Raw genomic sequence first — 16,540 nt, 5'->3', positions numbered from 1 at the left:
CTATCAGTGTCGGGAAAGCTACACTGCCCTTACTGAGTTCTGATAGACAATTTTATGTCGGAGAAGATTCATTGTTACCATGATAAAAAGCTATTTACTGGAATCCCAGGTGAAGATAGTCACGGGAACCGGAAGGGCAAAGAGAAAAATGGTGCTCAGAGATGGCGGAGTCCTTATTGTAGGACGATATGAGTCAAGAAGAACCTTTTATGCTTTTTCCTGAGGATTTTGCCCAGTCACATCCCCTTTTCTGACAATGCCCATCTTCCTCAGGTGTGGGCTTTGGCTGCCATCAAAATACCATGATATCCCTAATTTCTTACCTTTCATCTATTGATCTTACCTTTCTGCTAAACACTTAGTATTTTTTTTTTTTTTTTTTTGACAGGCAGAGTTAGACAGTGAGAGAGATAGACAGAGAGAAAGATCTTCCTTCCATTAGTTCACCCCGGAAGTGGCTGCTACAGCTGGCGCGCTGTGCCGATCCAAAGCCAGGAGCCAGGTGCTTCCTCCTGGTCTCCCATGCGGGTACAGGGCCCAAGCACTTGGGCCATCCTCTACTGCCTTCCTGGGCCACAGCAGAGAGCTGGACTGGAAGAGGAGCAACCGGAATAGTACCCGGCGCCCCAACTGGGACAAGAACCAGGTGCCGGCGCTGCAGGCAGAGGATAATCCAAGTGAGCCGTGATACCAGCCCACTTAATAATCTTTTAAGATTCATAAAATATCTTTTCCTCTAACAAATCTTGCTGCCTCTGTTTCAACAAGGACATTTTTCTTAATATAAATACACGTTTCCCTGTGTCATTCTCACTTTATACTCTCAACTTCAAGTGGAAAGAGATAGTAAATGTGTTGTTGTTATGTATATTGGCCTTCTATATACACTTACTAGGTGTAACTAACACAAGGGACAGAGGGAATGTCTGATGTTCCAGGGTTCTGATTATGCCCCAATTTATAATATATAAGATTTAATAATACAGTACTTTAAAACTTTGTTGCTTATGTTAACCTCATTTTAGGGGTGCTTCAGTATAGTTTTAATCACTTTGACTCAGAGTGGCTGAGAAATGTGAGAATGTTGTCTAAATCCAACATCCTTCATTATAAGTCTATAAGAGACCCTAAGGGATTTGCATTTATTGAACTCAAAACAAAAGAATAAGCAGTCAAAGATACAGAGGTAGGTGGTAATCTTCAAATCTCCATGGAATGCATTCTTTAGTATCCATTTGTCCCTATCCTTCCTGAACTAGATTACACAGTGTCCATTTCTTATTCAGAATGTTCAGGACAATGCGTCATTCAAGTCCGCAGGCCCAGCACCTAGTGTTGTGCTGGCACTCTGCTAAGTGTTTGATGAATGCATGGTACATTACTCAGACAACAGGCCAACCAGCTATTTGAGCAAAGTGACTGAATTACCACAATGCCTTATTATCTAGGCATTACCAAAGGCAATACAAACTGCTCTTGCTGACTGTGGTCAATTATTTAAACAAATCTTGATGCCAAAGAAAATTTATCTGCCATAGTGGAAATATGCTTACTACATGAAATATGAAGGGAGAGGATTATGTTTTACTTTATTCTTAAGAAAACCTTGACTATGATGAGACATAATTTTTGTTGGAATACATCTTCCAATATAAAAACAAAAAGTTTATTGTCTAATAAAATATTTTTAAAAACAGTTTGGTTTTATATCAAATGGAAAACCTACTGCTTTAGAGTACATTTTCTGCTATCCAAGTCAACTTATTTCAACAAATATTTACCGAGTGGCCTTGTATCAGTTCATGTGATGTAAAGATAAATGAAGCAGTCCCTCACCTCCAAGAAGGTCTTAGAATAAAGCAGTGGCCCCAGGAGTGAGATGTAGTTTAATTAAGAGACAGCTAAAGGAGCAATTGATAGATCTGGTTTTTATTTTTAAAGCATGCACAGCTCTGGCTGTATCATTTAGGCTCCACATTGCCTGGTCTTGTGCCAAGCACTGGGCACAAATCTAGTCTTAGAATTAAGACAATGATTGGAACATAATAGATATTCAATAGGTATTGGTAGAATGTGTAAATAAATGTGGAATGTCTGGCATTCTTTTGTTTATGCCTTCTTAATAGTCAAGATTTGATAGAAAAAAAAGCAGGATTAGGTAATGATACAAAAAATATCCTCTTAGATGTAAAGTCAAGAAGACTTAAAGAGTTTTGGTCTGAATCATATTTTTAAAATACCAGAACGGTTGGGCATTTTAAGCAGTGGAAATAAAAACTTAAGGGTGATAGACTATGGTGGATTTAAAGATATGAAACTCCTTTGGTTTGTCTGGGTAACAAGGTGGAATAAGTATGGATAAGGGTAGAGCTGAGCCCGAGAGACAGGTGGGTACCACTTGAGAAAAATGTGTGTTGAATTCATATATGCATCAATTTAAAGATGCTTGTACAGGGACAATCATTTAGCCTAGTGGTTAGTATCCTGGTTGGGATGTCTGGCTCCCACATCAGAGTGCTTGGGTTTGAATCCTGGAGCCCACTCCTCATTCCAGCTTCCTGTTGCTAATGCAGACCCTGGGAGGCATCAGTGATGACTCAAGTAATTAGATGCCTGCCACCCACATGGAAGATCTGGGCTGAGTTCCTGGCAGTCAGCTTTGGCCCCCCAGATGTTGCAGACTTTTAGGGAGTAAATTAGCAAATGGGAGCTTGTGCATAATTAGCCTAAATTATAAAAAGAAATCTCATGTTTTCTTCCAGGAATGAATAGATAAACAAACTGTGGTATAACTATAGTAGAATCCATCTCACTAATAAGAAGGAATGAAATATTGATAGATGGGATGTCTTGAAGGAATACCATGGGTGAGTGAAAGAAGCCAATCTCAAAATGTCTAAACACACTGTATGATACCATTTATATTATTCTCAGAAAGATTAAAAAAAAAGACAGTAGTCGCAGAAAACACATCAGTTGGTTGTGAGAATTTAGGAGTATGGCAAGGGAGTGACTTTACAGGGACAGGATTTTTTGGAAATTGATGAAATGGTTCTATATGTAGATTGTGGTGGTCACATGAATTTATATGCTGTCTTAAAATGCACAGAATTGTATTTGCATAAAAGTTAATTTTATTATATGTTAATGTAAAACCAAAATTAAAAAAGATGCCTGCAAATGAGATGCAGCTTGTAAAAGGGCTCTTTTTAAAATTCTGAATTCCATAGATATCATCATTTTATTCCTTGAACTCTCAGCATCCTCATTTCACCATATACTAGAAACATTCTTTTGGTTGTCACATAATATATTCTACACTTGAGATGATATTCTATTTAGATTACCTGCATGGTTTTCTCTTTAAAAGTGATATTTAATTCATAAATTTCTGAGTTTTATGCAACCTCTTCTGAAAAGTTTTTGGAGGTACAAAGGCATTCTATTTTGGAGGGAAACATGAGATTTGGGATATACAATATTATGTGCTTAAATTGGATGAGGATTCCTAGGAAAATAGCCTGGGAATGAGATTGGAATTTCCCCTCATGTTCCTCTGGCAATTGACTGGAATAAAAAGACCATGTGAACTCGCTGACTCTGTAATCTCATGTGAGCCTTGACTTTCCAGTCCAGAGATAACACTTGTTGCTGTGCCTTTATGTAACTTCCTCCTCTTTATGTATATTGCTAATTAAATAATAGTGGAAAGGCAGGACAGCAAGACACATTAAGGCTAGTGTTTTCTTACAGATAGAGAAACCAAGGCCTTGAAGAGCCAGGTCTCTTGCCCATGGTGAAATGAAGAGCAGGCTTAAAACTCAGCTATCCAGATATCTGGTTGAGTACTGTCGGTTGACCCATTAACTATTTGCTTGCATTTTTTTGGGGGGGGGGAAACTATCCTAAGACTCTGGGGTGATCTCTTGCCTTTATTAAAATTATCTTTATAAAAATGTAAAAAGTACTGATAGAAAATATTTAATTCCTTAATTGTGTGCTTCATAAAAATAAAATAAATTGAAGTAGCCTTAACTTCATTTGGGGGACGTTGGTAGGTAAGAACTGCTTAATGTGAAAGTTCACATGTGAGGGAGAAAGAGACCCTTCAGAAGAAAATAATATTGTCTCTTGGGTGAGCCCAGGCTCTGATTTGCTTTTGACAAAGTGAGGAATGTGGAGGCTGAATCATCCACACTCTCTTGCCTATTTGGATTTGTTACATTTTGAAGGCATTTTCCAGAGGCCTATCATGAGTTTTGTGGGGATCCAGTTTTGACCTCAGAAAGATCAACTGGCTAAAATGTCCATCTGATTTCTTTCTTTTTTTTCAAAACACATTTTTTCCTCTTGTTTTCTGAGATTTAATGTTACTTTTGAGAATACCAATGCTATTTTAAAAATGCTATTTTTTTAATTTAATAGGGAAGGAGAAAGGAAGAGAGGGGAGAGGGGAAGGAAAGGAGAGGAGGGGAGGGGAGGGGAGGGAAGGGGAGGGGAAAGAGAAAGAGAGAGAGAGAGAGAGAGAGAGAGAGAGAGAGAATGAGAATGCACTCTTATCCACAAGTTCAGTCCCTCAAGAGCTAGGACTAGACCAGGAGCAAAGCTGTGAGATGATGAGATGATAAATCTACCCAGGTCTCCCATATGAGTGGCAGGGATTCAATTACTTGGGCCATGATCATTGCCTCCAGCTTCATAGGTTCTGAATTAACAGAAAGCTGAGATCAGGAGCCTGAACCCAGATTTGAATACAGGTACTCCAATGTGGGATGCAGGCATCTTAACTGTTGTCTTAACTGCTAGTTAAAAATATGCCTAAGTCTGGTTTCTGATGTAAGACAGCCAGCATAATTAAAATACAATAGCTCAAGAGTTCAGCAACCTGGTATGGATTGAGACTTTGCCAATAACTCACCATGGCACCATCGGTCACTGAACAAGCTATTCTCCCTTCTAAGACCTCAATTTTCTTTCTTTCTTTTTTTTTTTTTTTTAAGATTTATTTATTCAAAAGGCAGAGTTACAGAGAGGCAGAGGCAGAGAGAGAGAAAGAGAGAGAGAGAGAGGACTTCCATCCACTGGTTCACTCCCCAAATGGCAACAACAGCTGGAGCTGGGCCAATCTGAATCCAGGAGCCAGGAGCTTCTTTTGGGTCTCCCACATGGGTGCAGGGGCCCAAGGACTTGTGCCATCTTCTGGTGCTTTCCCAGACCATAGCAGAGAGCTAGACTGGAAGTGGAACAGCCAGTGCTGGAACCGGTGCCCATATGGAATGCCTGCACTTCAGGCAGTGGCTTTACCTGCTGTGCCACAGCCAGCCCCAGACCTCAGTTTTCCTTTAAGGAAACAGAAAGACTGGTAAATACCTGGCAAAACGGCCTGGTTTTTCCCAATCTTGCACCATGAGAGCATCACTTGATCATGGATTAAAGCTTCCTCTTTGAGTCCCAAAATCCTTGTCCATGATAAGACCACAGCTCTATGTAAATTTTAATTTTTTTTATTGATATATCATCATTACTACATGTTCAGTGTCAAAACATGGGGTTTTTTTGAGAGAAAGATTAAACACATTGATATTTGTGTTGGAGCTAAAATCACTGACATCTCCCTGGGTTTTACACTTGGAACTGCCTGAACCTTCCTTTCTGTGCCCTCACCTGAAACCATGACACTAACCCCTACATCTGCCTCTCCTTTAGCCTCTCTGAGAGTTGTACCTACCAGAATTATTCATAGTCCTTCATGCCTCTTTAGACAAAGTCCTTTGGATTCTGCTGTGAATAAAACAGACTGTTACCATCATCAAAGGATGTTATGCACAGGATGTGCCTCAAACAGGAACTGGCACATAGTAAATAGCTTATCACCATCATCATGGTTATTACTACAATTGTTATTATTAATAATTTAGGAAGAATTTCTTCTCATCTTTAAGGACTGGCATTCAGTATGTATTCTTCTCCTTCTCAAAATTCTTGATAGTAACCAGATCTGCTAGATCTGAGTATTTATTCCTTACTCTCTGAAAATGGATGAGCCAAGCCCAGTTTCTCTAAGACTTATTATTTCTGAACTCTGCTGATATGAAGTAGTAAGTGAAAGTTTGTTGTCTAGGATTCCTTTCAAATGGGATTTTTTTTTTAAAAAAAAGTTGATCTATTTGAGAGGCAAAGGTGGGGGGAGGGAGAGAAATGAAAGGAAGGACAGAAAAGAGAAAAAAGAATGAATGAACAGAAGAATCCACGTTGCCTTACTGGAAAGTCAATCCTTTGTTTCTAAGAAATGTAGACTTTCCCTATGCTTCTCCTCCATTCTCAAATAGATTTTCTATTATTTTACTCAGCATTATGTACAAGGGATCATGGGAAAGTTAATTGAAAATGCATGCCTTTCAAAATTTCCGCTTTGGATGAACTGTTTGGTGTGCCCTCACATATTGCTTTCAAAGAAATAATGCATTAATTCATGTGAATTATTTCCTTCATTGAAAGGTAATCTACATGAGAACAGGGACTACTTGTATCTTATTTTCTTACCTTCTTTGATTAGTAAGACTTGATATGAAGGAGTACCTTAATAAATATTTGGTAAATCAATATTCCTAATTGAGAGAAGGTAAATAGTACAAAGTCCAATTTCTTTCTCCATGAATGAGAAAAAAATTGTGTTCAAATCATCTGAAAATAGACAATTCCATTATTTACTCTTCAGAAATTCCTCATGTAAACATTTGGAGGCAGATCTTTAAAAACTGTTATTCTTTTAGTACCCTTTCTTTATAGATATTATATTCTCCTTTTTTTCCACTCAGAATATAATAAAGCTTTTAGGTAGAGGATGAATGATGCTAAGTAATTTGGCTACAGTAGTATTTCTGTATCCCCAGGAAACCATCAGTAGAGTCCATATTTTCAAGCATAACTTTTATAATCTCTTATTTTATTTATTTGAAAGGTAGATAGGTAATAGCAAGCAAGCAAGCAAGGAGGAAGGAAGGAAGGAAGGAAGGAAGGAAAGAAGGAAAGAAGGAAGGAAAGTTATTTCCTCCACTGGCTCACTCTCCAAATCCCCCCAAAAAAACAAGTCCTTGCCAGGTCAGGACAGAGTCACTATCCAGGAACTCAATCTGCATCCCTTTGTGAGTGCCAATAACCGAACTATTTGAGCCATCACCTGCTGCCTTCCAAGATCTGCATTATTAGGAAGCTGAAAGCACTCTGATATGAGATGTAGGCATCCCAAGGGGGGTCTTAACTTCTATGCTAAATGTTCATCCTTATGTTACTGTTTATTGCAACAATGTGATGGTATTGGTCTCAAGGCAGAGAGCAGGTCTAGGCTACAAAGATTCAATCACATTGTGGTTACTTTTATCACTCTGTATGTAGTGATTCATATATATTATCCTCACATGATAGGTATGGATCCCATTTCACACACAACCCAACAGAGAATCAGAAGGTACCAAAAACACCCTCTAGGTTGGAGTCTTAGGAAGTAGTAATCTGGGGATTCTACCACAGTGTATCTTGCATTAGACTCTATTTATTCCTGCCTCCTAAAGATGTGCGATGTTATAGCAGCAGAAAAGGAAGTCAAATTATTTATTGTATATATGTAAGTGAAAATATCCGCAAGATCTGAGGCGAGAAATGTGAAAGGCCACAAGTGTTCAGAGAACCTGGTGCTGTAGAGGTTATGTGGAAGAGTGTGTCAGGAAATGAAGTGGAGTGGTACCTTGGGGATCCAAGTACTGATTTGTAAGTTTGAGCAATATAACAGTGATGGCAAACTGGTAGCTATTAATACCATACTACCCTTTTGGGAACAATGGTGGTAAAATCTGCTTATTTCTTAGAAAATATGGCCTTGTCTTGCAGACCTCAGCTGTGTAATTGATGATAGAAATAATTATCAAAGGGTTTTGAACTGGCTAAGAGTCACATAAGTGTGTTCTCTCCCCCTCCCACCTTTCCTCCCTCCCTCCTCCCCTCCCTTACTCCCTCCCTCTCTCTCTCACTTCTCTCTCTCTCTCTCAGAGAAGAATTCCATGGTAATCCATGTTATATCCAGTCCCTGAGTGGATGTGATGCCAATTACCGCCACCTGCCCCGTCTTGTCTCAGTTAAAACACCCCAGGGATTTCTGTACTTAAGGTCCTGTCAAAAATGTCAGCTCTGCTTCTAGGGCCAGACGCAATAACTTCCCCTGAAGACCGCTGGGCTGCATCCCACGTGAGAAGCAACATTAAATCTTCCCTTAGGCTAAACAGAGACTGCCAATCCAGGGCTCTGTTTTCAGCATACATAGGAAGACTGAACATTTTCCTTCAAAAGGAATGTACCAGATGCTGTACCAGATGCCTTAGACAGGTTATTTCATTTAATCCCCAGCACCTGAACACCCATTCATCATCATTCCCAATTTACATATGAGCACGTTGAGGCTCCAAAGTCATTAGCTTTATGTGTGTAGACAAGGATTTCAGAACAATCTCTCCTCTTCCCCAACATCTATTCTCTACCTTTCCCATTATAAATGGCAAAATTCTGTTTAGATCTATTTTTGCATTCTTTAAGTCCTCAGAACATTTCTCCCTACTACCTTGGAAATTTTTTATTTTCATCCCACCAAAAATCTGATTTCAAGTTATTGACTTGGAAAATGCACCACCCTTTTGGTTTTTCACGATGGTACTTACAGGAACAATACTGACACTCGGGAATGTCTCTATTGAGAGGGTCCAAAGTGAAAAATATAAAACAAGAAAATTATTTGCTATATTTGCAAATTTTAGTCAAAAGAACAGTTGAAAAGAATGCAAGTGATTGTTTCTAGTTTCTAAAAATGTTCAAATTCTTATCTCTATGAGCCCATATGCTTGATGAATACTTGATAACTTTCAAGTAGTTTTAGAATCAATGTGTCGCTAGATGTTCACAACAGCCCAATTACACAATAGATTAGGAAATATAGGTATTTACCTACAAAATTATTTTTCAGTATATCAAAGTCCATTGGTTATGGATCCCCAAATTCTGTTCTGCTCTGACTATTCACTGCTATTTTTCACATCTATACAGTTTCTTCCCCAAGCCTAGTATGAGTGTAATTCAAAAAGTTCACTGGGAAATACATAGTTTAAAGATAAGCTTTTTTATTATTTATTTGACAGGTAGAGTTATAGACAGAGAGAGAGACAGAGAGAAAGGTCTTCCTTCCATTGGTTCACCCCCTCAAATGGCCACTATGGCCAGAACTGCGCCGATCCGAAGCCAGGAGCCAGGTGCTTCTTCCTGGTCTCCCCATGCGGGTGCAGGGGCTCAAACACTTAGGCCATCCCCACTGCCTTCCTGGGCCACAGCAGAGAGCTGGACTGGAAGAGGAGCAGCTGGGACTAGAACCCGGCGCTCATATGGGATGCCAGCGCCGCAGGCAGAGGATTAACCAAGTGAGCCATGGTACCGGCCCCAAAAGATAAGTTTTTAATATTTTTATTTATTTCATTTAATTTGAAAGGGTTAGAGGGAGAGGTGGAGATAGAGATAGAGGTGGGGAGTGGGGGGAGAGAAAGAGAGAGAAAGAGAGAGATTTGCCCTTCTGCTTGTTCACTCACAGAATGCCTACAAAATCCAGGGCTGGGGTGCTGAAGCCTGGGTCTCCAACATGGGTAGCTGGGTCCCAAGTACATGAGCCATCATCTGCTGTTTCCTTGGTGCACATTAAAAGGAAGCTGGATAGGTACTGGAGTAGTTGGCTCTCAAACCCTCTACTCTATTATGGGATCTAGGCATCCCAAGCAGTGACTTGATGGCTACACCAAATGCTGCCCTGGAATATAAGTTTAATTTTTTGTAAGAGAATTTTTAAATCCATGCATAGTTTTTTTTTATAATATACATTTCCATAAGCTTTTTGAAGGCTCTTAATACTTCATCATTTAATATTCATTCACTTATATATCATCCTTTTGTCTGCAGTATTATTTGTTTTTATTGACTAGACACAACACTGTGTGTATGAGACTCCATCCTCACAAAAGACTGAGCTTCTGTTATCAAATAGTTCATACTTGTAACTGATAGATTGTTAGAGATAATAATTATTATCTAGTGAATTAAATGCAATGGCTAAAGATTAGAATTAGCTAAAAAGAGAGGGGCTCTTTGTTTAAGGACTTCACAGGAGCTACCTGATGTAGATTTTGACAGATGTTGAGATTTTGACAGGTGGAATGTGAAAACTTGACTATTATATTTAATTAAAATAACCTTTGCTTAAAATATACAATGGTACCAATATTCTCAGTATAAAAATTTAATGCCATAATTTTGCTTTTCTAATTCCAAGGATAACATAGCAGCTAGGTAGTTTGTATGTAATTTCTTACATTAATCACATTGATCAATTGAGAAACCCTTCTGAAGAGTATGGATTTGTTTGGAGATAAAAGACAAGATACCATCATAAATAGAAACATAAACTCAAATGTTGATTGTTTAATACTTTCTGTGTGAACTACCTATAGATTAATCATTAGTTCTGGCATAATTATAATTCCTTATTTTGCTGCCATAGTGTTGCATGTAAAGATCAGGTATCATTCTTCCCATGTTCTAACTCAGTGTTCAAATTAAAAAAAAAAAAAAACAGATAGATAGGTTGAGTGAAATAGACCATATCCATGAAGAAAGGGTGTATCCATCTAAATTGTGTAGCTTCTAGTCAGCTACTGTGACTTGTTACAATGCAAGAATGTGGGCTATTGTTGGCATTTCTTCTAATATCTTACAGGAATTTGTAAAAGTGGATTTTTATGGAAATCTGAACATTTGCATTTTAATATATTGTTCATTCATTATTCATTCATTCATTTAAAATATTGAAAGTTAAACAGAAGCACATTATAGAGCTGGTTATTGTCCACCAGCCTTGGTGTAGGAATGTAGTTCTAAATGGTGATACCAAGTCACAGTGAGGGTAAATAACTGACCCATATGTATTGGTCAGTTGTAGACCATCCTAAAAATAGTGCTTTCACAATTTTAATTCCTGCTTTTAAAATTTATTCATTTATTTAATTTGACAGGCAGAAAGAGAGAGAGAGAGAGGAGAGAATCTCATCTAGTTTACTCTCCAAATGCCTGTAAGAATCAGGGTTGGACCAGGCTGAAGCCTGGAGCTAGGGACTCAGTCTGTGTCTCCCATGTCAGTGCAGGGGCACAACTGCTTGATCCATTGTCCACTATCTCCCAAGTTGCACAATAGCAGGAATCTGGAATGGTGGGTGGAGCTCGGACTTGAATCCAGGCATTCTGGTGTTGGATGCAGTCATCCCAAAGGACAGCTTAACCTCTGTCAAATGCTGGCCTCCTGACCATTGTAATTCTATTTCTGATTGCTTACCCTAATATGTTTTTTCTAGGTGGGGTCAAAGAGAAAATTTTCTGGGCATGGATTTATGTGGCAATGATCCCACAGAGAGCCAGTGAACTTGATCAAATTATTAAGTGTCACAGGGTAATGACTGCTGAAGGGGAAGCCGAAGGGCTACATTCATTTCATTTCTACACCTGCTGAGCACCCTCTGCCTCTCCAGCTAGATAATGAGACATCTTAAATAACCTCTGCATTTTTATCTAAAAGATACAATTTTACTTAATTAATAATTACAGGACCCTGTAAAATTCCAACTAACTTTATTCTTCATCTTAGATAAATGAACAAACCAAAAACCACATTCATTTTGAAGTTAGTGGAATACAAAAGGCATCTAATCACAAGAGATACTATGTTGTATAGCTGACCATGAACACATAGTTTATTTGACCAGTAAGAACATGCGGTAGCAACTCCTTCATCCAAATTCATATATTGTGTTTCTCATAAGAACCATAAAATCCAACACTTGACTGTTTTGTGAGTGGTTTCATTTTGCTGTAATCTCTATCAAGTTAATCTGTATGCTTAGGGGAATAACCTGTATGTCCAGGTTATGATACTCTGTCTATTCCAGAGCTGTGATTTCTCTTTCTAACACCAGCAATCTGAAGACAGGAAGGGACTGAATATTCAACTATTTCGCATTATTACTGTTCAAGTATTTATTATTTTCACTTACTTAAAAGTCTGAATGATGGAGGGGGCAGGGCGAGAGGAAGTGCTTCCATTTGCTGGTTCATTCCCCAAATGCCTACAACAGTCAAGACGGGGTCAAGCCAATACCAGGAGCCAGAAACCCATCCAGGTCTTCTGGGATACATTAGCAGAAAACCAGCACTCCAGTATGGGTTGTGGGTATCCAATGCAGCATCCTAACCAACTGTACCACCATACCCACCTCTATCATTAGTGTTTAAGTGCCAGGTGTATTGGATAGCTTCTTTGACAGCTCAGGGCCTTTGTTTTCTCAGATGAAGAATAAGAAGTTATGCGGGTGGTTTGTGTGAACTGAGAAAAATGGTTAGAACAGTGTCTGGCACATGCAAAGTGTTCAATCAGTATCCCCCATCATGATTGTTTCTCAATGCGATGATGCCCAGGTGATATCTAGCTGATGGATTTTCTCATGTCTGATCAGTGCCTCCAAGTATGGGTTAGTAAAGAAGGAGGGATGGAAGTGGACAGAATGTCTACAGGGAAGATCCACCTTCAGAGAGAACAGGGCTATAAAACAGGGGCTTCCCTGATGATCCTTCCAATATACAGTAGTCCTATGAGATCCTACCAGCATATACCAATCCCCACCATGGTTCCAATCCCAGGAGACATTCCTGTCTGTCATACTCTGCACCTTGTTCATGTACCTTCTAGGTTAATAAACTGCTCATCACAGACTTGCTGGATGTTGTTAACATAGTGTCGTTCTTGTGGGGAGCTCCAGGTAACACTGGTTGCTCACTTATTAGGCTCTTACAACCCAGTTTACATTCCTGCGTGCTAGCTCTCAGACTATTCAGTTGTGCTACAGTTTTATTTATCTCAGTACTCTGTGTGTTCCCCAGCACAGGGAGCAATTTTTTTTCATCTTTGCATCCCTGGCACATTGCAAAGTGCTTGGCACTTCATAAAGACTCAGAATATATTTGGGAATGAATGAATAAAATATGTTTAGGGGCTACAAATCTGGTGGTATTGATGAATGAATGATCAAATGAAAGCAGAAATAAAGTTTATAAATTGTTGGCACTGAGTTCAAACTTTACTCTCTGTTTTCCCTAGTTTAGAATAATCTTTCACTAACAGTCTATTTAAGCAAGGTCAGATTCAGTTGCAAATTGGCAAAGATTATTAACAAGAAGCCCTGCTCACCATCAGGGTGATACTTCCCTTTGTTAATTTTTTTTCTAGTCCTATTCAACTTGGTTTAATCTCCTTGTTGCTGCTACTCCATCCTACCACTGCCCCTGCAATTCTCTCCAGTGGGTCCTTTTTTCTCCTTTCTGTTTCACCTCATGCTATTCATTCTCTGGAAATTCTCTTCCTAAAAGTTGTTGCATACATTTTGCATCATTAATATTTCACAGTGACCATAATTGCCATAAGACACTACTTTATATTTTTATTATCTCCCTGATAATTTGGAAATTTCCTGAAAGAATCACATGTTTTCTTTTCTCTTAATTATCTGATATTCACGTGGACAACAATATTCTTTTTCTTTTCTTCTTTTCTCTTTTCTTCTTAAATGTAATTTTTTTTTTTTACTGGTCCAACAGTCTTGTCTTTACTTTCTTTTAAGCAAGAAACAGAATGCAAGTATCAGAAAGCACTAGCAGGCATCAGTTAATCCAAGATACAGCTTCTTAGTTCCAAAAGCACTTGCAAAGAAAACCACTGGTAGGGAGGGAAGGGATAAGGAGAGGGGAGCAATTTGTAATAACTGGAATCCCATGAGTGTGTACACCAAGTCTCATGAGGTTATTTTTTAAATTTATCCTTTACTTGGTCACTTTTTTCCTCAAATACTACAGTTTTTCTTTGACTTTTTTCCTCAAAGTATAAAAAGTATGAAATATAAACAAGCTCTTGCATTGTACATTTAGAAGTGTACAATTCAAGCATTATAGAGCTATCTACATACCGATAAATCCCATCAAATCTTGGATAATTCAATAATATACAAAATATCAGGGCACAGAAAGAACTAAAACCCACTTCTTTTGTTACACGTAAGATTCAAATATTCAATCTAAAGAAAAACACTTAATCATTTTGGCTCTCTTCTACATGTGCATGTTGATACACTTATTAAAATATTCCTGTATAATCATGTTTGGTCTTAACTATTTCAAGTCAGGTTTAAAACCTCAAAATCAGCCATCCAGACAAAACAGGTAATCAGAAAGAATATCTCTTCTCCACCTCCCTAACCCCAAGAACTATGAAGTCAATTTTACGACATGACTCCAAACACTGGATTGTGACGACAAATGCTAGGTCCAATTTCTTCATAATCCTTTTTGGTATGGCATACTTGGTAGAACTCAGGTGTAGAAGCCAGCATCGATCCTCCAAACCAAACTGCATATCGTTGCATGTGGTGTGTAATAACTTGTACGTCGATAGGTTTTGGCTTCAATCTACCGCCACTCAATTCTTCACTCAACTTCAGCCTGGCATCTACAGTTCTTTTCAAATCTCTTTGCAAACGACGTCCAAAGTCCCTGAACATGGTTGAACCTCCAGAGAGGACAATATTCTTGTAGAGAGGACGTCTAACATCAATAGAACAATTCTGAATTACTTCATCTACAACTTCTGAGATAGGCTGCGTAAAGTCTGGATTAGCAAACTCTGGATGAAAAAAGATTTCAGGTCCCAGGAATCTCTCATAACCAACATCAATGGAAAATTCTTTCTTAGAGATAGCATTGATTCCAGTATACTGCTTAATCCACTTTGACCCATCTGTGTCATACTTGTTAAATTCCTTTACTAAATCTGGGCAGACATAACTATAGCTCTCCTTTACTGCCTTAGCAGTTTCCAGGGATTGTTCTGAAGGGATTCCTACTTCTCGGTCTCTCAGCAGTTGCTGAATAAAGTATGTTATATCTCGTCCTGCGATTGGAATGTGTTTAATACAGCTGCCAATCACATACCCTTCAGCCACAGGAATGACATGAGTGACACCATCTCCACTGTCTATTACCGTACCAGTCAATGTCCGTTCTCCTACTTGTCTTGAGGTCCAGGATGCCGCTAAGGCAAGAACAGCCTGTACAGCAATGTACAAGCCTGGAACATTGAAAGACTCAAACATTATTTCAGCAGTATATTCCCTGTTTTCTGGAGTATTCAGTGGAGGTTCAGTCAAAAGAAAATAATGGTCTTCAGGTTCTGCCCTTAAATATTTAAAGATCACTTGTTCCATAAACCTTTCCATCAAATCCCAATCTTCAACTATACCATGGCGAATTGGCCACTTTGTTGCATATGTAGGTTTTTCTATTGCTTCATCACCAATGAAGAAGTCTAGGTCATCAACACCTTTCATCACCCTCCTTTGAGCTTGATCACCCACTTTTGCTGACTCCTTAATAGCAATACAGGAAGGGATGATAAACTGTGGTTCTGTATTTCCAGCATATCCTAGTTTTGTATACCTGGGTCCCTGCCACCCATGTGGCAGACCTGCAAAAAGCTCCTGCTTCCTGGCTTTGGTGTGGCCCAGCCCCAGTCATTGTGGCCATTCGGGGAGTGAACTAGCAGACGGAAGATTTCTCTCTCTCTCTCTCTCCTTCTAACTCTTTCAAATAAATAAATCCCGTGCCACAGTCCACCACACAGGCCGGCAGCCGTCCCGCCATCTTCCTCCTCGCCTGCTGCTGCCGCTGCCGCCGCCGTCTGCTCCGTGCTGCTTGGGGCCAGGGATTGGCGGCAGAAGATGGGAACTATCTGACCATCCACAGCCGGGCCGCCCTCTCCGTCTGGGGGGGAAGCTGGCAAGCCGAAGCAGTAGCAAGAAAGCAGCAGGCTCGGTCAGCGGCTACCACTTCCGCAACCCAGGCAGCCAGGCAGTCCCCGCCCTGCCCCGCCGCGGCCTCCTCCCCCTCTCTCTTCCCTCCTCCTCACTCCTGCCCCCACCCTACAACTTCTCCCCCTCACGCCGCCTTTCCCCGGAAGCCAAGATGGCTGCCGGTGCCGACGCCCCTAAATGTAATTTTATTACCAAGAGTAGACTCAATGTAGCTCATAGATACAGTTCTAAGAATATTTGATATTCTCTTCATCACTCCTTCCATTTGTTCCTCCCACTCTCCCTTCCTTTCTTTTTTAATTTTTGAGATAGCAGATTTTTAATTTACATGGTAGTCAAAGGCTTAATGCTCAACTAAATGGAGTTCAACAAGTAAAAATTAAGAAGACCATATTTCATTGGGGATATGTGCAAGGCCTATAGAGAATTTTCTGAGACAGCATTTGGGACATATTTCAGAGGGAAGGGGTTCTTTCTTTATAAGCAAAATCATAACAAGTGTCAATATTGTATAGTAGTTGTGTCCTTTGTTTTACTAAATATTTAAAAAT

General features: G+C 39.4%; 1 protein-coding gene across 1 annotated transcript; it reads right to left on the bottom strand.

Annotated features, from left to right (window-relative positions):
- Positions 1–13,942: 13,942 nt before the first annotated feature.
- Positions 13,943–16,065, bottom strand: LOC100358336 (actin-related protein 3). The gene is made up of 2 exons (XM_051844022.2): positions 15,758–16,065; positions 13,943–15,615 (listed from the first exon to the last, which is right to left on the bottom strand). Exons 1-2 carry the CDS (start codon positions 15,817–15,819, stop codon positions 14,403–14,405), a joined length of 1,275 nt encoding a protein of 424 aa, XP_051699982.1. The 5' UTR covers positions 15,820–16,065; the 3' UTR covers positions 13,943–14,402.
- Between the last annotated feature and the right edge of the window lie 475 nt (positions 16,066–16,540).

Source organism: Oryctolagus cuniculus, chromosome 6, assembly GCF_964237555.1.
Source record: "Oryctolagus cuniculus chromosome 6, mOryCun1.1, whole genome shotgun sequence".
Taxonomy (NCBI): Eukaryota; Metazoa; Chordata; class Mammalia; order Lagomorpha; family Leporidae; genus Oryctolagus; species Oryctolagus cuniculus.
Note: the sequence above shows the minus strand (reverse complement) of the source record. Positions and strands in the feature narration are given on the sequence as shown.